This window comes from Camelus ferus, chromosome 3 (assembly GCF_009834535.1).
Source record: "Camelus ferus isolate YT-003-E chromosome 3, BCGSAC_Cfer_1.0, whole genome shotgun sequence".
In the NCBI taxonomy this organism is placed as follows: Eukaryota; Metazoa; Chordata; class Mammalia; order Artiodactyla; family Camelidae; genus Camelus; species Camelus ferus.
In genome coordinates, this window is record NC_045698.1 from 34094601 (window position 1) to 34118896 (window position 24296).

General features: G+C 37.9%; 2 protein-coding genes and 1 long non-coding RNA gene across 3 annotated transcripts in view; 1 reads left to right on the top strand and 2 right to left on the bottom strand.

Moving 5' to 3' along the window:
• The window catches only part of ITGA2 (integrin subunit alpha 2), a 95418-nt gene extending 91265 nt beyond the window's left edge, over window positions 1-4153 (top strand). The window contains exon 30 of the mRNA XM_006185917.3: window positions 416-4153. Coding sequence (XP_006185979.2) covers window positions 416-496 — 81 coding nt within the window. The 3' untranslated portion in view covers window positions 497-4153. The remainder of the gene's footprint in view (window positions 1-415) is intronic.
• On the bottom strand, window positions 1699-5500 carry LOC106729785. The gene is made up of 3 exons (XR_001366198.2): window positions 4672-5500; window positions 4272-4399; window positions 1699-2179 (listed from the first exon to the last, which is right to left on the bottom strand). It is a non-coding gene; the product is annotated as an uncharacterized LOC106729785 (long non-coding RNA).
• A 3367-nt stretch (window positions 5501-8867) lies between these two features.
• Window positions 8868-17417, bottom strand: MOCS2 (molybdenum cofactor synthesis 2). The gene is made up of 6 exons (XM_006185918.3): window positions 17296-17417; window positions 15964-16108; window positions 13661-13788; window positions 12925-13075; window positions 11913-12036; window positions 8868-10033 (listed from the first exon to the last, which is right to left on the bottom strand). The coding sequence occupies exons 2-6, from the start codon at window positions 16059-16061 to the stop codon at window positions 9965-9967; spliced, it is 570 nt and encodes a 189-aa protein (XP_006185980.1). The 5' UTR covers window positions 16062-16108; window positions 17296-17417; the 3' UTR covers window positions 8868-9964.
• Between the last annotated feature and the right edge of the window lie 6879 nt (window positions 17418-24296).

Genomic DNA, 24296 nt, shown 5'->3' on the forward strand with positions numbered 1-24296 from the left:
TCTTGAATCTCCTTATCAAACAGCAACCCTAAGTTTTATGTGGTACTTCCTCCTCCTTTAGTAAGAAAAAAGGAAACCAAGGTTACCTGAAAATTCTCACTCATGTTCTTGGAAACAGTAAGAATTTTATCTCCTTGGTCCTGGTCCCTTTTTTTCCACCTTCCCTTCATCAGACCCTTGAATGTTTGTTCAGCTCCAAGTGTAAGTAAGTGGACCCTGAAAATATAACTCTGTGCAGTTCAACTCTGGGTATGACTCTCCCTGCGGAGGGGCTGATGTCAGGTCAGTACTCCGCACACTTGCCTCTTCTGGAGCCCCATCATTCCCAGAGGGCTTTAGAAAAAGCCATCAGCTAGTGGGGTCCCAGCCCCATAGAAAATAAGCCACTGGTGGTAACGTACATCATCTCTTACAGCTTGGATTCTTCAAAAGAAAATATGAAAAAATGACCAAAAATCCAGATGAAATAGATGAGACCACAGAACTCAACAGCTGAATCACCCAGCAGTTCCCACTGCCTTGGGAAGAGGAAGCGTCACAGCCAGGGTTTGCTATTTGCATGAATGGATTTTTTTTTAAATCCCAGTGTAATTTTATAATGTGATAGGTACACTAGCCTGATATTTTAAGAAAACTGCAGGTCGGTTTGTAAAGAAATCGTGGGAGGTTTGAGAGGGTTAGGAGTATAAAGGGTAAAAGACTTATTTTATATGGGGGAAAAGTGGTCTTTACGCTGGCTGGTTCAGTTTGTAATGTGTATTGTGTCAGAAACATGAAATGCTTCCAAACAGTAGACGTCTTAAAGAAAAATATAATAACCCTTATCTGGGGGTGGGGGGGACCCAATCATTTAAAATGATTGTTTTTAAACAACAACAAAAATGGAAGAGTACTTGGTATAGGTGTGTAATTAGCTTGGATATTGATGCTGATGGGAAACTAACACAGGCCTTCAACTTATGCTGCTCATCAAAAGTTGCCACAGAGGATATTTTCAGTGATAATTTTGTTTATAAACTAGGTAAAATTTGCTTTGTCAGCCCACAGCTGCCTCCTCCAAGTCCCTTTCTTGCAATGATGGACTTATCAAAACATGCTTGACCGCCCGCTAGGAGCCTCCCGTGTGCCTACTGCAGGGGAAACTGCCATTCAGGTGGCGGGGTCGGGGGTGTCTAGAGGCCAAAGCACAAACTTCTGTTTAAAATGTGTAACCGCATTTCTCTCTGCTGGAGGTCCCACCTGGAAGGGAGAGGAAATTTCCTTTCTCCTTTAGGGTTTATGGCTGGCTGGCAGGCAGGCAGGGACCTTGTGAATTGCTAAAAGGTGAGTAATTTCTTTGGAAACCTTCCTCCTTCCACACTGAACCTCTCCCCCACCTCCTGGCACCCCATATTCTCGAAGGCCACTGCTGCCCGCCTTCCTCTGTAGGACGCCGGAGTTACCCACCCTCTCCCATTCCCGGGGCAGCAATTCTTCACCAGGTGTGAAGAGGAAGTCATCTGTTTAACTTCCATACTTGGAGTGAATTCCCGTACAATCCCCTTAACTTCAGGGAGCTATTTTCATTTGTTGCTAAACATGTAAAGAAAAATAAGCAAGTGAATTTCTAACTTTTGGGATTTCAGGCAGCATAAACAAGGTAAAGTATAAACATCTCAGGAATTTGCAAGAAGCTACAAGGAGACATTAGAAACCACCAAGTCAGCATGTGCACCAGCTGTGCTTGTCTGTTTCTGGAGGACTTAAACTTCCAGAAGGACTTTCACCCGGGAGTTTGCTCCCCAGGCAGCGTCTTAGTCCCCAGTGCCTGAGAGTCTAAGGGTCAGACTGGGATGAGGCCCGGTGATCTGTATTGTAACAAGCATCCTGGTCCTTAGGATGTAAATGGGCCTTCATGAGCAACACCACCCACTTCTGCACCTTCTTTTCTCTGGTTCTGAGCCCACACGTGCTCTAGGAGGGACTGGGAGAGGGGGCACCAGTGAAGGTCGGGGGACTATTTTATGTCAGAATATACATACCTAAAGCTTCAGACAAGTCACTCAGCCTCTGTAAACTTCAGTGTCCTCGTTATGAAATGGGAGACTGGGTTGGAGCTCAGCAGCGACGCTTTTAAATTTAAAAATCTACTATCTGGGTTTCTTGTAATGCAAATAGACAATCCTCCAAGAATCTGACTCTGAAAGGAAGTCAGAGGAAAACAGGTATTTGCCCACGTATGCCTGGCCTCTGTAATGGCAGTCATGGGCTGTCTGTCTGCACAGTTTCATTACTTTGTATTTGACGAAACAAAGGAAAAGCAAACAATTAGCCATAAAGCGCCTGGAGTTTGTAGCAAGAACAGCATGTTATTCTCTAGTTACAGGTGCTAGAAACCAATCTTATAACAGCTGTGTGGACTCAAACACTGTCTCAGTCCAATAAAATTTTCGTTTAAAAAAGAGTGGAGGAGAAATTGGCATTAAGCTGATAAAGACTATTTAATAAACTGGGTAACTGCTGTATATATGTGCTAGTTCTTCAATGTAATATACTGAGAATTACAGGATGTCATCCTTTTACTTTACTCTGCCTCACTTCCTCAGATAAACACTAAGCTGAGGTCACATACACACAGAGCTCTGGCAAGACCTGCCTTAGACAATCTGCCTTGATGGCAGTTTCCCTTTTTTTTTCCCCTAAAAAGTCACGACTTGTCTCTGCACTGTTTATCCCACTGGGGCAGGGCTTCTCAACCGCGACACTCCTGACACTGGGTGCCAGGTAATTCATTCTTGTGGGTGCTGTCCTGTGCATGGCAGGATGTTTAAAAGCGTCCCTGGCCTCTACCTACCAGTACCAGCAGCAGCCTCTCCCCCTAGTTGCCTCCAGACATTGTGGAGCGCCTCCTGGGAGGCAATATCACCCCGATTGAGCAAGTTGCCTAAATATACAACTTCTGTTAACAGGTCACAGATTTGAGGCAGAGGCTCTAGAGAGGAATTATTTCTCAAACACTTTTAAACAAAGGTTGAATATTCATCCAAAAAATTAAAAAACTGTTTGAAAAAAACAGCTATGTATTCTTATTCAGTCATACTTTTGTTTTAAAAGTTAAGTAGAATATGGGGCTTAAAAGATGCTGTCTTAAAATTTCCATTTCATAAATGGTGTATAGACAATATATACAAAATGTGATAAAAATTGAGGTGCTATATGCATGGCTGCCACACAAGCCTTATAAAATAGTAATATGGTAAAATAGTCTGTGAAGAAATTGCATTATTTGAAATTGTGCATCATTCATTTTTGCAGCAAAGAGCTGGCCAGAAATTTTTCCTAGCTGGCTGTTACTTTCATAAAGTAGTCAAAGTTACCTATTAACTGTGAAAAGAAAACTAAAACCAATTTATCATAATCACACAAGTGATTATACTAAAAGTTATTATAAAAGGTGTAATTTTATAATGTATTTAACTATTGATACACAGCTATAACTCAATATATGAAAATCTCATAAATTAAGACATTAAACAGGATTCCTCAAACTGAGCTCCCTGGTCCACCTTTAATACTTCAATTTGCACACACAAAATAATCACATACATAACCTTCCAGGACTATGCCCTTCATTAACACATACTCATTTTAATCAATTCAAAAGACTAAACATCTAGAGGTAAAAGGTATTTACATGGGGGTAAAGTTTGAAATAAATAAGAATGTTAACTACTACTTTGAACTTTAATGAAAATGTAGCCATTATGTAAATATAAAAAGATGGTTTCATATGTACCTGAAATATTTTGGCAGATAAAAGTCAAAATATAAATGTATATATTGCACGACTATGTTCAAAATGTGTATTTTTTAAAGACAGATTGTCTTGGATAGTTTCCTTCATATGTAATGTATAAATCTTTAAGATGTGATAAGTATATTTGCTTTTTTTGATTAACTCATCTTTTTTTCACACCAAAAATACTGAAATGTATGCATGTTTGTACAATGAAGTGTCACAATTTGATTTCTAAGAAACAAAAAAATCAAATTGGAGCTGTAATCAACAAGAGCTTTTCTCCTATTCAAGTATGAAAATTATTATTTAATTGTAAGCCACTCTTTACCATGCCACATTACTAAATATCATTAAATCATTTTGAAAGTAAAGCTATTTACTTTGGAATTTGAATTTTATAACTTATGTGTTTCACTATATCTTATGCACTCACTGTGCCTCAGAACACCTTCAGGACAGTGTAAGAAAAGTAAGGATGTATCTAATCTCTTACATTAGTAGCAGTGGCCACAAAGATGCTTTGCAGGAACCTTTAACTGTCTTCATAGTTCGGGGACTAGTTGTAAAACCTTGCTCCTCATAGTGCAGTCAAAGGGTAGGCAGCGCTGAATCACCCAGAACCTGTTACAAAATGCAGATCCCAGGTGACAACGAGAACTGAATTCCAGTCGGAAATTTAAGATCGCCAAATGATTCATGCTATGTTAAAGTTTGTAAAGCGCTGCCCTGAGACACAATTTACCTCCAGAAATACGTGCTTGCGACAGAAAAAATTGGCCGAAGTGTTACAGCCTAGCAGAGCTGTCATCTGCATAGTTTAAACTTTTTAACAGTAAGCAAGAGGGTTTATATATTCTTAAGGATTAAGTATGATTATAAAACAAGCTACGTACCAGGCTCAGAGACTGGCCATCATTGCATAGCTGGTGCATCGATGCAGAGCCTGGGGGGAATGCGCTGCCTTTCACACTGAGGCACAAGCATCTCTGTTCCCGATCAGGGGATCCCTCACATGCCGCCCTCCATTCACTCCATCTCAGCTCTGGTGAACTATGTCATAAGAGCAGCTTATTGCAGAACCACCACCAGTAAGTGTGTTTGATATGCTCTGTCCACTAGAATACAACTTTGGAGAAGAACAACATTCATTTTTGTTTGTTTTGTCACAGAGTAGATTAAGAAGTACTGCTAAAGACCTGTATCAAAGCTACCATTCTCTCCCAAATCAAAAAACAGCTTTTTATTTGTTTCTTTAAAAAATAATTCCTTTCATTTATTCTACATCACCTGTTAAAAACTACACAGAGCATTAAAAAAAAATTCCTCATCCTACCACAACCATTAATATTTAAACTAAAATACCAGTTAAAAACTGGAAATCATCTTACTCAAAAACAGGCACTGATTTTTATCTGAGGACCACTCCAACCTAACCAAAAGAAAAAGGCTATTAACTGAACTTTTTGGTTCTGTGCAAAAGTAACCAACTAAAAAGCTAACTCGAGTTGCTCTTACATAGCCCTGACTCCACCGCCCTCTGCTGGATGAGCTACCTAACTACATCACACAAATTATTGCCTCAAGAGAAGTGACAGATGGATTGTCATTATGGAAAACAGTATGGAGATTCCTAAAAAAACTAAAAACAGACTTACCATATGGTCCAGCAATCCCACTCCTGGGCATATATCCGGAAGGAATTTAATTTGGAAAGATACATGCACCCCAATGTTTACAGCAGCACTATATACAATAACCAAGACATGGAAGCAACTTAAATACCCATCAGCAGATGACTGGATAAAGAAGCTGTGGTATATATATACAATGGAATACTACTCAGCTATAAAAAATAAAATAATAAAATAATGCCATTTGCAGCAACATGGATGGAACTGGAGATCATCATTCTAAGTGAAGTAAGCCAGAAAGAGAAAGAAAAATACCATGATATCACTCATATGTGGACTCTAATAAAAAAAAAGGAAAGAAAAAAGAGGACACTAATGAATGCATCTACTAAACAGAAACAGACTCACATAGTAAAACAATTTTATGGTTACCGGAGGAAAGCAGGTGGGAAGGGATAAATTTGGGAGTTTGAGATTTGAAAAGGTTAACCACTATATATAAAAATAGATAAAAAACAAATTTCTTCTGTATAGCACAGGAAACTATATTCAATATCTTATAATAACCTTTAATGAAAAATATGAAAACAAATATATGTATATATATGCATGATGAGGACATTACGCTGTACACCAGAAACTGACACACTGTAACCGACTATACTTCAATTAAAAAAAAAACCTGTCAACATCATGAATTCCAAATTGTCAGTGAGAGATGTGAATTAAAGGAAGAAATATTTGGCATTCCTTTTTATACTTTTCATAATAAGCTGAAAACTAAGGGAGTAAAGGAAGAAAAGTCAAAATATTTAATAAATTATAGCAAGCAAAAATGTAGGTAAATCAAATCATAGCTACACTTTAGAACATGTTAAAATCAGCTTTAGATTTCATAGCACTCTTTCTAGATAATTTAGAATACTTTTTTTTCCCTAGACATATCACTCCAGCTGAATTCTGACTGTATCAAGCAATTCCATTTACACATTATAAAGTTAAATGAAGAGAGGAAGAGAGAAGGGCAAGGGCAAGGGCAGGGCTGGATTCAAGAGATACCCAGGTCTCATCTTCTAATCCTCCAACAGGTCATTCAGGGATCTAAGATCCACACTCAAACTTCTGGTTTCTTAATCACTATTTCTCAAAACATACTGAAAATGTACTGTGACTCAACATCATATCCAAAGGACAAAAATATCCACAAAACCATGAAACACATCATGTTGATCATCTGTTGTTACTTTCATTCAAAGATAAAATTCTTTCCATTTTACTACCTGTTGAAAAACTTGAAACCCAAGTCATCTGAATTTCCTGCTTCTTGAGTGGACTTACCTATGCTGTCATACAGAGCCACAGTTCCAAAGCAACTTTTTAAACCTTACAATCCACTTAAAGGCTGGTTTTTCTTAGGTTACTTGATTCCTTAAGCAGCCAAGTTACAGATCTAGAAAGGCTGTGTCAGAGTGATGCTAGCCCCTTACTGTCTCACCACCAATTAACTCTGCCACTCCCAGGAAAGTCAGGATCAACAAAGACCCCATTTAAGTCCTACTGCAATGAACTAAAAAGCTTTCATCAGAGATGTCCCATCCTAATTTCAGCATGCCCCAGATTAACTCCTTAACCTTTGTATTGCAGACTGAAAAGCATAACAGTTTGTGTTCTTAACTTAAAACAAACCCAACTTAATGACGGCACGATTCTTTAAAAAAAATGCTTAAAGAAAGTCATATTCTTTAAAAATATAACTACCATCAATAAAGACCCTCTGGAGAAATATCTGCCAAGGAAAATCCTGAAATCCACACATATCTCAGATGAACATATATGACATAATAAACAAATATCATACTAACACATAGGTACAAAATCCTAGGAACACTTGGTGGCCCAGTAACCTAATGACAATGTGCTTTCAGACAGAATGCAACTGACTCTTGTCCAATCACCAGCCCTTGTTCTCAAATGGGAGCAGGATAGTTTGGTGGAAGGGAGAGGGAGGCACTAAATTCAGAGAGGGTAAAGCTGAGGCCAGACACCACAGCAGAGGAATAGCTGGTGGAGGATTTGTCTGCCTTCCCAAGATCCTGTGGCCCAATTTCTGGACAGGTAAGGAATAAGCACCAAAGCAGAGGAGATTCCTAATGTCTACATGGCTGTCCCATAGGTCCCAGCCAAAGCCAGGACACAGGACCTTCCCCGTGGTCCATAAAGATGGTGGACAAGGACCACTGGTGGTGCCCAGCACAGAACAGGCACTCAAGATTTGAATAAATTCCTCAGGTAAAAAATGTTTCGTTAGGTCCCATTTGTTTATTTTTTCTTTTTATTTCTTTTGCCTTGGGAGACTAATCTAAGAAAATATTGCTCAAATCTATGTCAAGGAATGTTTCACCGATGTTCTATTCTAGGAGTTTTATGGTGTCATGTCTTATGTTCAAAAACATCCCAAACCTAAAAAAGGGAACAGATATTCAGGTACAGGAAACACAGAGGGTCCCAAACAGGATGAGCCCGAAGAGACGCATACCAAGACATATCAAAATTAAAATGGCAAAAGTTAAAATGAGGATTCTAAAGGCAGCAAGAGAAAGAACAAAGGATCCTTTACAAGGGAACCCCTATAAGGTTATTACCTGATTTCTCTGTAGAAACTGCAGGCTAGAAGGAAGTGGTAGAGCGCATGCTCAGCACGCAAGAGGTCCCGGGTTCAATCCCCAGTACCTCCTCAAAGCGGAAACCAATGAAAAAACCTAATTACCTCCCCCTCAGAAAACAAACAAGAGAAATGCAAATTAAAACCACAATAAGTAATCACCTCACACCAGTCCAAACTGACTATCATCAAAATGTCTAGAAATAATACATGCTGAAAAGGATGTGGAGAAAAGGGAACCCTTGTACACTACTGATGGAAATGTAAATTGGTGCAGACATTATGGAAAACAGTATAGAGGTTTCTTAAAAAACTAAAAATAGAACCACCATATGATCCAGCAATTCCACCCTTGGGCATATACCCAGAAAACACAAAAATTCTAATTCAAAAAGATACATGCACTCCAATGTTCACAGCCATACTACTTAAACTAGCCAAGACACGGAAGCAACCCAAGTGCCCATCAAAGATAACTGGCTTAAGATATGTGTATAATTATATACACAAATACACACACTGGAATATTACTCGGCCATAAAAAAGAATGAAATATTGCCATTTGCAGCAACATGGATGGACCTACAGAATATCATGCTTAGTGAAATAAGTCAGAGAAAGAAAAATACTATATGATACCACTTACACATGGAATCTAAAAAATAATACAAATAAATCTCTAAAAACAGAAACAGACTCATAGACATAGAAAGTAAACTTATGGTTACCAAAGTGAAGAGGGAGCAGGGAGGGACAAATTAGGAGTATGGGATTAACAGATACAAACTACTATACATAACACAGATAAGCAACAACGATTTACTGCATAGAATGGGGAATTACACCCAGTATCTTGTAAAAACCTATAATGGAATATAATCTGCCAAAAAAACCCCAAATCACTGTGCTGTACTCCAGAAACTAACACAATATTGTAAATCCAATATATGTCAATTAAAAAACAAACTGTATGGAATTTATATACTAAGATCTATCAAGATAGCATATAAATTGTCCACACAAAAATTGGACCATTGTTTAGTATAAAGATTGCAGAAAGCATAGCTTTATTAACAACTTCACTAATGACAAGGTTACTTAAGCAATTAAAAATGATCTGAAAATGCTTTTAACTAAATAATTATATAATTTTCCCTTTCAATTGGTTGTGGATCCAATTTTATAACCAACATTATAGCACAAAGCATCCTTGTTGCTAGTTAGTTTGCCTGGTTTTACAATTTTCAGCTAATTCATGTATTGATACAATACTAATAACTAATGAAATACAGTATGTGTTATGGTAAGATTATACATTCTGAAATACTAGAAATCTCCATATTTTGAAATAGCTATTACTGAATTTTTAAAAATAGGTAAATATGGCTTTTAAACTTTAAAATCATGTGTTTATTTAGCTTATTTTTAAAATATATAGATTCCAAAAATACATCATATCAAGAGTGTCTGGTAAAGACCTTTTATAACTTCCAGTTCTGCCAATATTCCTATAATGCACCCCTGGTAACAATGACATCACTGGGTATAGGGGCGAGGGGCTGGGGGCAGCCTCTGAGACACAGTCACTGAGAAGGGGGCCACACTTCAGTGTAAGTTACAATCAGAACTTAGTCATGGAATAATATGCCTACCACAAGTATCTTTCCTCAAACTTAAATTATTCTTCCATTCTTTTCCTAAAGTCTTTCCTCTGTCTCTAGTTCCCATATAAGCCCTCATTCTAAACACACATTTATTTTACTTTTCTCTCTTTTTTTCCACTCATTTACATAAGTATCAGTACACTATCTTCTGCAGAAGAAAAATCAAAATGTGATCAAAGATAAAAATTTATCAAAATAATATCTCAGGACTCTAAAAACCATAAATGATTTAATCACTGGTTGCCCAAAAGCATTCTTTGTTTCTTTTCCAAGATGATGATGATTCTTCATACATTTCCTAAAAAAACAGAACCATAACAAAAGTTCAAAAGAGAGTATTTTAATAAATGCAAATATATTTGAATAAATCATGAAAATGAATATCACAACTATTTAAATCTGTTGCTCTTTTAACAATCCAATGGCTATTTGCATAAGGCATTGAGAGCAGAAAAATGAATAAACATGTTCCCTGCATGCAAGGACTCAGTCCGGTAGGAGAAATGACAGAAGAGAAGCCTTAACAAGACAAGGGGCAACACAGAAAGGAATACACAATTAATTCCACTCAGGACCAAGACAGGAGACAGCCTGGCAAAGGTTATACAGGGAAGATGGAAGGTCTTTAAACCTTTTTTTCTTTCCAAACACTCCTACTACTTCTACATTTCTAAACATGCTTTTCCAAAGGCAGGAAGGACATTTCTATTAGCTGTGAAATTAAGAAACTGCCACAGAGGTTCTTAAACAGGTCTGAGCTGCGTTCTGGGGACAAACGCTCTGTAAGTATGTGCCCTAGCCCCCTGTCCACCCCTGGCCTGTATCACAGATGATCTAAAGCACAGGCTGAGACCAGAACCAGACTAGGATTCAGCTAACCTGGGGAGGAAGGGGAATAAGAATTATCGTTTTCTCTTCCCCCTCTCTAGTCAGATTCTGTTTCTGTAGGAGTAGAAATCTGAATTCAACTGTCCTCTGAACACCTGTACACCCTCCCACCCTCTACAGATAGAAAAGTAAATAGAAAGCCCAGCTGGTCCTCAAGCATAAAAACGAGAGCGTGCCCCAACTCCTGCCCACTGCCTTATTCAGGGGTAAAGGGGGTTCCCTCTCATCTACTTTGTCAGCTGACTGTTCATTCTTTCCTCTCGGGTAAAGAAAGCCACCTCTGTCAGCCAAGCTCACAACTCATTCTGGAATGCTCTCCCTGTCTCGCTCTCTCCAGGGGCCTGTCTCATGTTCCATCAAAACTGTGGCCGCCCTGTTCACAGCAAATCAGCCAGATACCTGAGTTTCAGTGGGTTTCAATTTTTATTCAGTAAATATGGTCACTAAATGTCACAGTGGTTCAGAGTCCAATATGCTCACTGCACCACTGCCTGAGGCAAGAGGCTCCTAGGAAGGACTCGCCCTCTGGCCTCAGCTCCTGGCCTTCTGCTCTACTGGGCGCTGAATGCCTTCCTCAGCCTTGCTCTCAGCCACAAAGCTGCAGGCAGTTCTAGGCTCTTAAAGGTCATTACACATGTCTGAGGGTACAGAGCAATGCCACTGTGGAGGTTAGCACGCCAGGCGAGAAATTAGGGAGCTGGGCCTTTTCATCTCTTCAGAATGTTCTATTTAACCAGAGAATTGTTTGCTTTTATTGATGGGTTTCACGTACGGACAGAAAATAAGCTAGAATTTCCAATTCAGGCTTTTAAATCCACTCACTATGCATGTTCTCCAAGGAGGCAATATCCTATCCTTTTCTCTTCCAAAGATGAAGGAGCTCCAGAATGCTCTTTTTTCCTGAGGAACCCCTAATTTAGCCACTGTTTAAACAGCCACACATTATTCCCACTCTCCAAAGGAAAGACCCTCTAATTGAAGGGAATTCTAATCTAAGTATTACTTCATATATGAACCACCGGAATGGCCCAGACGAGGAATTCTGTTACCACTTGTTGTGGTCTACTCCGCACCATGCATTCTTCGGGGCACATATTTTTCATGCTTAACAACCTTCAAAAGTATATTATTACACAGACATCTTATTTCACAGATTAAAAAAACAAGGTTCTACAAAGTCAATGAAGGCCCATGAATACAAATTCTGTATGTACTCTTCTTCCTTAGCCTTTAAAAATTCCTGAGAAAAATCATGCCCAAAGGCAAAATCAGAGATGGTCTGGACTTACCTTCTTCCATATGGGCACCCTGGCTTTTAAAGTATCAATGGCATAGCTCACAGCTTCGAGGGCTGCAGCCCTGTGGGCTGAAGACACAGCAATGATAATGCTCGCTTCCGACACCGGAACTAAGCTTTAGCAAAATGAAGAAAAAAATTCATCACCTCCTCTGAGGATACTTGTTAAAGAATCTACTATTAGATTCATGGGGAGGGGGGAATTTCCAGTGAAGCATCCCTGGAACCAAACACTCAGTTCTGTTTTACCTAAACATCCCATGTAGTATAAAACATTAATTCATCCCAGCTGCTTTTGGCAGAGGGGAGGTCGAGGTTGTGACTAACTTGTTAACAGCTACTCACTAAATTTATTTGATGGGCACCAAGGAGAAAGGCAACTTTCACTGATTCAACAAATAAATACCTGATTCAAACAAACGAGGCACAGTGCCAGGTAATGTCGAAAGATACAAAGTTATCCCAGGATGAACACAAAAGAGAATTTACAATATTAAATAGCAATAAACAGTAAATAACAGAATTATTAACATTATTTTTAAAATTACACTTACTAATTAATAACTAATAGATGATAAATTTAGTCTCAATTGTGAGGTTCTTTTCAAAGTATGGAACACCACTCTTCTTTGTGGTGCAAAAAGGCAAACTAATTTAAGGACCTTAAAAGGCATTTATATAAAAAAAATTCTCTTAAGAGACTGTCATTTAAACAGAGTCCAGACTACAAAATAGTTCTGAAAGGGCCTCAGGGCCTTTAGCACATATCAGCCCAGGCTGTTGGGCACAGAGCCTGAGTCTTGCACGTTTGGACTTTGTTCCAGCATCAGCCACTCTCCAAATACTACAACGTAACAACCAGCCTAAAAGGCACCCTCTGCCAGAATACACAAATCTCCCTCCCAAGGTAATGCAGGATGCCAATGAAAGATTCTAGAATCAGAATTAGTATAAAAGTGGAAAACAACTATGCTTAACTTTTAAATTGATAAAAGGAATCATACCCAAGTCGATGGAATACTGCTATGTGTCTGACTGGCCATTTTTGCCTAATGTCAATACAAATTTTTCTGATTTCATTTTCCGCCATTGGTAGATATGCTTCATATTCTAAGCTAATGACTTTCTTCCCTTCAAAGTTATTCCTTGTAATCCCTAAAAAAAAAAAATTACTATTAAAATTTCTCCTTAAAACAGAAATGCACACTAACAGAATAAAAAAGGATTATTTTTGAATAGACAAGTAGCATACTGATTGTCTAAAAATTACTTTGAAATCTTCTGAAGACAAAAACTTGATTAGAAAATCAAAAGGTAATTATCAGAAAGATAAGGAAGTAAAATGACACTGATCTGCCAAGCTTACTGAAAACATTCATACAACAAACCAGTAAGTACTCTAACAATTAACACTTGACCCTTAAAAGGAAAACTGTCTTCTCAGGATTATCATTAAGATACTATCTTCACCATTTCTTTCCTCTCAATATTTGGAAAATACAGAATTCTCTCTGCTAATAATGACTGTTATCCGACTTTTTTTTTCTTTGCCTTTAACATAGGTTAATTTGAAGATTACTAAAACAAAACAAGAACTAAAAAATTTCTACTCACTACCATGGGTAATCTTGGCTTACTGCTCAGTATCTTAAAATCCTCTATTAAAACTGAACATGAGAAACACTTGATAATTTCTATTGTCTTGTATAGTCAATAGGTTCTGTAAAAACTGCAACTCACCTACAAATAGGGATATTGCACCACAGAGTGGAGAAATCACCAGCCGTGAGACTTCATCTATGGAAAGTTTCTCAGATGTGAGTTTTATTATATCTTTAGATTTCTCTTCAACTTCATTCATATCTTTCCTAGAAATAAGATAGTAAGAAACTTTAATATTGGTACCAGAGGCAGAACACTCCACTTATAGGCTGTGTTTCAATTTATATTTTTTTCTGCATTAGATGTGTTAGGAGGCATGATTTGATATGAATGATAAAAACAAGCAAGTGTAAAATTTTAGCAGAACTCAATAATTTTACAAATATCCCTAATGAATCAAGCATGATATAAAAAGGAATTCACTACTAACATGATCACTTAAAATGTAATCTACCTCATACGCCAATGTATTCCAAATTCTGGAATTGCTACTCTTAACCTCCTGTTCAGACGTGACACCTTCACCCACATGCACATCACCTCTAACACCTATATTACCAAGCACCACACCCAGAACTGCCTTTTTCTTTATCTAAAAAGGAGAGAGAGCAGAAACGATGGTGACTCCACAGGAACTAGGTTCATTTCACTATCAGACACAAGCTCAGTTAGGTAATTGAGGAAATAAGGGAATGGAATGCATGCCTCTTCACCAGATGCTGTAAAAGTACTTTGCCACGCATTTGTCATTTCATTCATCAGCATTTATAACAGACTCACTAAGGTTCAGAAACTGGATCCCCTGCGCTGGATATAGACCAGGGAACAAAAGACCTGGCTCCTGCACTCAGGGTGCTTACACTGGAGTAAGAGCAAAGGAATAAATGGGAATTACAATTAGGGAAAGCATATGGAAAAAAACAGGGTTCTGAGACAGAGAATGGGGGCTGGGGAAGTGTGGTTAAGATAAGAGGCTCATGCTATCAGGAGAAAAAAAAAAAAAAGACAAATTTTCATATGCCAGTGGATTCCAGGATGTTTCAACCTCCTGTACATGCCACCCAAGCTGCTTCTACTTCTTTCTCTTGCACTATGATATAGTAAATCCAAACATGGTCTACGAACATCACACCCCGAGTTTCACAACTTGATTCTATAAGAACATAGGTTCTAAAATCCTATCAAACTCAAATAATACACAATGCTGTTGAGTAATCTTCGTCTTCCCAAAGAACAGCTCTAGTCACCACACACACAGACACACAAGCACACCTTCCACGGCGGCCCACTGTCTTATGAATAAATTCCAAACTCCAAAAAATAGCACTTTTCTATAATCAAAATAAAATTGAGATACATATCTAACAAGGAATTCTATTATTTCCAAACAGTAGAACTAAGAAAATCCAATCACGATCAACATGCTTGGCAATTTGCTTTGCGATATTTATTCTTCATATTTTGGGGCACTACCCTCCAGGAGAGTAAGGGGAAAAAAGTAGGTGAAAAAAATAAATAGGCATCTTTGGCTTGTTTCTTTCTTTAATGAAACCAATGTTTTCCCATTGAGTATGATACCTTCTCTTGATTTTGGAGAAAAACACTATCAAATTAAGAAAGTTTTCTTTCATTCCTAACTTACCAAGAGTTTTTAATTGAGGATGGTAGTTAATTTCTACATTATTTATTCCTCAGTTCACAAATAAAGCCTCATTCTGTCTCTCCAGATCACACTGAGAAATGTTCTTATATAGTACCTTACTCAGATATGGACTACATTATTTGGAAATATGGAAAGATGACATTGGTCCTAGAGTCACTTGCAATATAGCTGTAATAAAGCTGTCTCTTTATACCTAGAAAATGGTAAGCTTTCTTTTTAGGAAGGGTGATCTTTTTACTTTCTAGCAATGCAATTTTTCTACATTTCTCTGTGCCCAATAGTAACAAGCATATTTGTGAAAAAGTGCATGGAGTCCAATAATCCAAATTCAAATGTTGGCTCTGCCACTTGTTAGCTATGTGATCACAGATGAGCTTTTTAATTTCTCTGAATTTCAGTTTCCCCTCTGCAAGACAGAGATATTAACACTCCAGTGTCCAGCAATGGGCCTGACATGAAATAAAATCTCAATAAACTATGATAAATCAATAGAATGAAGGTATCAAAACGACATTAAAGTAAACTGTTTACAACAGAATTGATAAAGAGATGATGAGTATTTATAAGTCTGTCTGCATCAATGCAAGAGTTGCTGCTCTCATAAGATTTGTTGCAGACAGAGTTACAAAGAGGACACAGTTAAATCAAACCATTTAAAAGTTGTCATCTACATGATCCTTCTCCACAAGATTGGTTAAGAAAAGTGTATCTCACATACCCAAATGTCTCAAAAGCACTATCCTCCACTAATGGGGGGGATAATGGCAATTTCGTCTCCTGATTGTAGCTGGAGGAGCTGATCTCCAAGCTCGACATATTCTTGACGGACAGCAAATATCACCTGATTTCTGACATCGGCCAACCTGAAGGAATTAAAAAAAAGTATAATTAGATGCAGCAATGCTGTGTGAGACCCCAAATCTTCTCAGCTGCAACTAAAGTTACATAAATACTACTTTATAAAGCATCTTCTACAAAATTACTAATTAAACAAATTGATATTTTGCAGAGAAAGGATATATCCACTAAAGAATACACTTATTCTCCACAAAGAACACAGTAAACTGCTAACAACTCTTTATTGGATGCTATGTGTCTTGGGAAATTAAAGAAACAAACAAAAAAAATACTAGACTGGAGACAACGTTCAGACCAGGTCAGGGGAAAAAAAAAGGAAAACTTAATTAGTACCTCCTGCCTTCACCAGGAGCTTTCTTTAGTAAACAAGCATACTAGTGTACCTAGGAAGGTTCCAAAGCACCAGGTGCCTCTCAGTAGGTAAATGATTAAAGGTAAAATAGGCCAGAAGCCCCACCACATTTCATTGATTAACAGAGCACTTTAAGAATTTAAAAGACATGAAGCCAAGAAGGAATGGTTTTCTTTTTGAACATACATTGTAGACTATCTTTTACACATCACTGGGACTTCCAAGTTAAATATCCAAACGGATTTGAGTGACACTATTAATATTCCTGGAATACGTTCAAATAAACCACTTTCATATTCTGTTCCACAAAAGACTTGAGACAGAAAAAACAGCAGTAAAATTATACATTTTCAAGAACCAGGAAAAAAATCAAATATTGCAAAAACTCAAATTTAGCAGCACCTAAGATTTACTGTCCTTCAATTTTCTTTCAATCTTAGAAATTTCTATTTTGAGTTCTCTAAAGAAGGGGCAGGACATAAAAGTTTAAAGAACACATTTTTAACAGAATTTGTAACAATTTCATATAATGTTATAAAGATGCAAAAATCTACATTTTTCAGTATTTTGTAAATTATAAAAGCAAATATAATCATGTCTCTTTAAGAGTATCTCAGTTCACTGTGTTTTTTCAGTAAAATATCTTTAACTTTTCTTAAGGAATTCTGCATTTAAAAACTAGAATTTAAGTTTTTAAGAGTAGTTCCAGAAAAATACAACTAATGACCCTTTGACATTAAGCATGTAAATCAAAATTAACTTTTTTTAACTTTTATCATTTACTCACACATTTTTAAATATTAAGAACTGTTAATCACATGCATTCTAAAAAACATTTACCCAGGATGGCGTGTTTCTATCTCATTCCACAGCTGTAATGCTTTTATTTTTTGTGGCACAGAAATGGTCTCTGAGCGAATTCCTGTTATTTCAGCACTTACTGCAAAATACAACACTTCAACCTGAAAAAGAGAGAACACGCTTTTAACGGTAACAACTCATAGTCCTTTTCTGACTGTCCTTGCTGGGTTTTCTTGTTTTCCAAATGTATTTCTTTAATCTAAAGACACTTCATAAGTTAGAGAAAATTAAGTGCCCATAAAGCTTTCAGTATATCTACAAGTTCAAGTTTTGAAAAAAAATTGTTTTAAGTACAATTCAGACTAATTTCTGGATGCTTTTTACTTTTATAATGTTCGCATGCCACAACTAAAACTCTAACAATATCTTCTTAGAAACCATGAAGTGGGCCTTCAATTGACATGGTATTACAGCACCTTTCATAAATACTTAGGCAGTGAAGGAACAAATGTCTCAGTCAAGAGATGAATTACACAAATAAAATAAATGACCAAATACGGGAAAGACACGTCTTTCACGGTTGTCACAGAACCTTTGACTCAGGTCTACATTACATTGAACCCAGCTGTCCAGGATTAAGTTACGTAACACACAAACCCTGATATTTACAAAAGCAGATGGGCCTGAAATACAGGATAAACTGGTATTTCCTAGGACAAACCTATGCAGACTGCCTGGTATCTAAGGACTCCAACCAAGTAAAATGTCACTCAGAGCAAATTATTCTCTATGAAATAATCAAAAGTCTGCAAGTAATCAAAGGTTTGCAAATGCACAGATGAAGCACATTTCATCAGAGTTCTCAGTTAACTGCATTTCTTTTTAAGTTGGAAACCTGTCTTCGAACGAACAATCTGAGCCGCAAGGTGGGCAAAGACCGTGGGTGCCTTTAGAAACCTGCCAAACGCCGTCACCTGCACCAAGAGTTCTAGGGGTGGACTTGCCCTTCAGTGGGGAGGCCGGCGCAAAGCCTCCGAAGCCGGGAGGGGCCCCCGTGGTAGCGACGGCCGCCGCGGTCTAGCTGAGCAGGGCTAGGTCTGTGGCGGGAAAGAGCGAGAACAGACACATCCGGACGGATCCCCATCCTCACCTGGCACCGCGTCACCATCCCGCCAGACGTCCCGTCTCCCTCGCTCGGGGTCCGGGCCGCGGAGGCGGAGACGCCAGATCCATGAAGCGCGCAGGCGCAACCTGCCGGCCCCTTCCGCCCACACTGGGCATGCGCAGAGCTAGCCCCGCCCCGCTGTTCCCGCAGCTTTTGCGCCGCTGACCGATCCGCGGAAAACTGGTTCACGCGCTGGTGGGTCGCGATGGTGAGCGAGAGCTGTAGGTGTCACTAAAAGGCAAAAGGGCTGACCACGCATGCCTTCCCTTCCTACGAGAAGTCGAGATGCGGGAGCAGTCCCCAGACTCTGCTGGAACCCTGCCACCTGCGTTCCGGCAGTTCGGCTTTTCCTCTTGCTCACCTGTAGGCTTCTTCTGACAGTTTTTAGCTACCCCGCCTTCCGGTTTAGGATTACTGTTCCATAAAGACTTAAAGCCTTCAACGTATCCGAGCACTCGAACTGTATCAAATTTCCGCTTTTTCTGTTTACTAGCTGCTTAGTAATTTATCCGCATACTCCATCTAACATCTCCACCTTTTTACAAATGAGAACTGCTTTGAATTGCATAGTTATGAGGGTATAGTTAGGCAGCCCTCCCCTTAGAGCTCACAATCCTGGATGTGAGACAGTCATAAAGCAGTAATGGTAATTCAGTGCACCAAATGTAATACTAGGGATACATGTTACATTTCATGGGAGTGGAGGGAGAGGGTGGCCGGTCACCTGAGGATTGTGCTCTAGGAAGTCCTCATGGAGGGGATAGATGCTTGAGCTAAATCTGCTGGAATGAGCGGCAGCAAATGGTAGGTAGGGGTAGTGGTGAGAAATTTTTAATAGCCTGTGCCAAGCCAGAGGGATATAAAGAAGCATAATGAGGTCACAGAAGAGCAAATAGTTGGCAAGGTGGGCGTGTCCCTGCAAGGAAGTGGAAAATGAGGCTGGAGATATGAAGTATTAGCCCATGGCAGGAAAAGCTGACAAGGAGTAATACCAACGTATATTCTGGCAAAGTTGCTAAACATCAAGGATAAAGAATTATATTCACATCCAGGTAGAAAATCAGGGGAATGACAGCAATGACCATAGACTTGTCTGAAACATCTGATGCCAGAGGATGCTGGTGTGCAATACCTTAAAAAGGCTGAGAGCAAAAGCATGACCCCGAATATTACATACAGCCAAGCTGGTGTCAATAAAGGCCAAACCTGGTACTCCCAAACCCAGAAAAACTGAAAAAATACCATAAACAAGAGCCCTTCTTTAAAAATCTCCTTGGGCAAAAATCCCATCAATCAGGAGGGTAACCGGACTTTAAAACTCAGTAACAAGGAAGTTAATGGTAAAAATAAATAAATAAATAAACTGGAGGTGAGATTTTAATCCATTTAAATATAAAACAAACATAATTGTGGGGTTATGGTGATGGAATAAAATATAAATGACATCAGAATATTTTGAAAAAGTAATAGAAGCTGCCCAAAATTGGAACATCTAATTACAAAACATTGATTCAAGCCTCTTAATATTTCCCATAATCTTAAATTTAGAAGGATCTTTTAGGGGCAACTATGTCTTGTGAATAAATAATCTCAGGATTTTTAATTTCTTGCGTTTCACTTCAGTTATTTTGCTGTTAAATCCAAGTAGAAATAAAGTTAAATCTTAAAAGAAAAATAGCATATAGTGTAATTGCATATGTGTGTATGTGTGTGTAAACTTTAATGCCCAGAGAAAAGGGATGGAATAACATTCACTATATGACAACAGTTGCTGTACCTGGCCAGTGGAATTGTGGATGATATTAAAAATACTTTTGCTTCCTCTTGTAATTTCTGTGTTGCTTTATTTTTCTAAGTAATATATTTATTCTATGAATATTTATTGAGTCCTTATTGTTATTTAAGCACTCAAGATACATCTGTGAACTATAAAAATAAAGACCTTGCATCTTGTACCTTACTGTCTAGTTAGGAAGACAGGCTACATGTAAGAAAACAAGTAAGGACAGTGTGTGACGAGTGATAAGGAAATGAGCAGGGTGCACGTTTGTCGTTAGGGTCAGGAGGGTGATTTGTTAAAATGAGCAATTCTAGATGGGTTTATGTTGAACCTGTATAATTTTATTCATTGGTCATTTTGAATACAAACATAAAACCTAGGATAAAATACATACACTTGTTTATTGAGGGAAATGAAAAATTTTAAAAAAAAACACTCCCCCTTGCGGTTAATTATTCCAATTGCAGGTCGTGTTCTTGACTGACCTTATTCCAAAACCAGTGTACAATCTCCCAGTTTTAGATGGCAGAGGAAAGCCAGACCTCAGAATTTCATTACTGTAAAATTGAACCGATACCAAACAAATAGTTTAAAAAACAGAGAAAAAACACCACACAGGGGCTGTTAGCAAACGAAAAGCAAACCTCTTTTAAGGAGCTTGGTGTAGGCTCTAGAAAGCTCCTAGTACTCACTTTCTGGAAGCATTAAGAGGGAGAGCTGAGGAAAACAAAAAGCTGAAAAAATCTTACCAAACAGAAGCTGGTGAATCAGAAATCTACAGATGTCCCATCCCACCCCTTCAGAAATAAAAAGAGACCTGAGGCAGTTGCAGGTGCAGAGAGGGGCTGAGCCCAGAATCCTTGGTGGACAGGCCAGGAAAAGTCCTCCTCATCCTGCAGGTGCTCAAGAGGGGAGCCAAATCCACTTTCATACATCTGTCAGCAATCTAAGAGTAGAAATGTCTGACACCTGAATACAGGGCAAGAGCACAAGTGGGGCTGCCTTTCCTTAAAAGTAACAAAAGTTCCAGAGGCCCAAATTCAACTAGCAGCTGAGGAGGACCTGAGGATACACCCAAGTTTATCCCTGGATATAAAGAAGTACTCCTGGCACTATGAAATAGACCCAGGCTGAAGACTTTTAATAAAGCCCCAACGAGAGAACAGAGCCTGGTTGGGTCAGTGGAGGAGGCAGGCAGGCTTAGCAGAGAAAAGTCTCTTCCAACTTCAATTCTCATCCTACCCCTTGCCCTCAGGCTCCACGTTTTTCCTTCTCTGTACCTCAGGGTTCGGCAAACTTTTTCTGTAAAGAACCAGACAGTAAATATTTAGACATCCCACTCTGCTCTGTCACAGCCTCTCACCTCTCCGGTTGTAGCATAAGAGCAGCTGGTGACAACGTGTAAGTGAATGAGTGGGGCTCTGTTTCAATAAAATGATTTTGAAAAATAGGAAATGGGCCACTTTGTCCCTCAGGCCATATTTGCCAACCTTGCAGTGTCGCTTATAAAGTAAGGAAAAAAGAATGGAGTGAAAGAGAATTTAGGTTATAAATGAGCATAAATAGGTCTGGACAAATCTTTCCATGTTAAGTGTCAGTAAAATGAGAAACAAAACAAAATGTAAACAAGGGAAAATATATTTCGGTGAAACTTAAATAAAGTTAAACAAATATTTTAAAATGTAGGTTGCAAATGATAGATTAAAAAATATAGTAGAAAGCAAAAATCCTTGCCAAGGAAAACCTCCCCACAGGGCTTTACACTGTAAGAGAATTTACAAGGACACAAATTTGTATAAGACGACTTCAAGGATAAGATAGAACCACAAAATAGAAATAAAGGTTACAAGGAAATGTCGAGGAGTAACATAGGACTGTTAGCAAACCAAGCAATAAATACATAAGAAAGCAGAAAAATACAAGCAGAGACCTAATTATTGGTATAGAGCAGCACTGTCCAGTAGAACTTTCTGCAGTGATTGGAATGTTCTATAACTGTGCTACCTGTTAGAGCAGCCACAGTGCCTACTGAAGACTTAAAATGTGGTTAGTGCAATCAAGGAACTGAATTTTACATTAAAACTATTTAAAAATTAATTTAGATATAAATAACCACACATGGTTAGTAGCTATTTATTGAACTGTAAGTCTAGAGGAAATTCTGAAAACAGTTACAGTTGATTCTTGAACAACAGGGGTTTGAATCATATGGGTCCAATTATACACAGATTTTTTTTTCAATAGTAAACACTACAGTACTGTGCTATCCGGGGTTGATGGAATCTGTGAGCCATGGATACCAAAGGCCAATGGCAAAGTTATACGTGAATTTTCCCGCACGGAGGGTTGGCACATCTTGTTCAAGAGTCAACTGTATTATGAGCACAGAGAAAGAGAAGAGGTTTAATGATTACATAGAACGTAATAAATATGAAGTAGGTATAAAGACCATAGAACATAAAGTTAATATCTGTCCCTGAATAAGAAATCAAAACAAATGGAACTTCTATTAAGTCATAATAGAAAAAGTAGCTGGGCTCAGGAAAGTAGCTTCCTTTCACACAAAAAGATATCAAAGCTGGAAGAATACATTAAACAACTGTCTGCAGACACTGGATAGAGAGGACTAAGGTCCTTGAGGGGAGGAAAGCACACGTGGTGAGCCTCACTTTCATTCCAGATTTCTCTTTGAGGGTATTTTCCAAACCCTGGCACAGGGAAACAGAGCTCAGGAAGAAAGTAGGCAGACTGAAAATAAAAGAATGGAAAGAGATACACTGTGCAAACACTAACTAAAAGAAACCTGGTGTGACTATATGCACATAGTACAAAATATATTAAAAGTCAAGAAGTATAAGAGATATGAAGGATATCACATCATAATAAAAAGGTCAATTCAAGAAGAAGGTACAACAATCTTAAATTAGTATATACCATATAACATGACTTCAAAATACATAAAGCAAATATTGACAGAATTAAAGCAAAAGTAGATAAATCCATCATCATAGTTGAGGATTTTAACACATGTCTATCAACTGATAGACAAACAAGCAGACCAAAATCAGTAGGCATATAGAAGATTTGCATATAACAATTCATCAATTTAATCTCATTAATATATAGAACACTATATCCAACCTAATTCTAGGTTGACAATTATTTTTCTTTAGGTACTTTAAAGATGTTTATTTATGGCATTTTATTTTTATTGTTTCTACTGTTACTTTATCTTTGTTCCTCTGTAAATAATGTCTTTTTTTGGCCTTTGTCTGCTTTTAAGGTTTTCTCATTGTCCTAAGAACTGTTGTTTCATATATTTTTATCCAGTTTTTTTAGCTGTTTTAATTGGAAGGATAAATCTTGTCCATGTCACTCTATCTTCACCCAAAGAAGAGGCTTTTTCCATAGCATTTTGGAATAGAAGCCAGAGAGACACATTCCAATTTTGGCTGGGAATTCAGGGGTTAATTTTTCTAAGTATAAATTTTAATTTAAAACTCTTGCTTTTGCTCTGTGTTCTCATTCCTACAGACCACGGTACTTTTTCTCCAGCTCCAGGTTTCTAAAGCCTAATCTAGACCTCCTCAGCTGTATCTTTCTCACTTTTTTTCACATTTACATGCACTCAGCCTACTATATTGACTACAAAACCTTGCCTTTATATATATATTTTTTGTAGTTTCATTACTTTTTTATTGAAGTATAGTCAGTTTACAAGGTTGTATCATAATGCTGGTCAATTCTCTTAGCACTCTATATATTTTTACTCAGAGAATCAATTGCATTACTTTGTAGAGCTCCAAGCAAAGCAAAACAATCTAATGTCTAGTTAACCTTACCCTTCACTTAGCTTCAGGAGTTTTTTTCATATTTTTTTCATATTTTATGCACACTTGAACTACATGCATCTGAAGTCATCTAACTAAAAAATAGTTATAAAGTTTCACTTTGTAAAATATTTGAAATAACAATAATTTAAATAATTGAATTCATTGAAATAAATGAATGAAAATCAATTAATCCAATTACCAAAATCAATCAATTAAAAATCAGTCAAATACTGCTGCTCAGAACTGCCTCTGGGTGCATGCT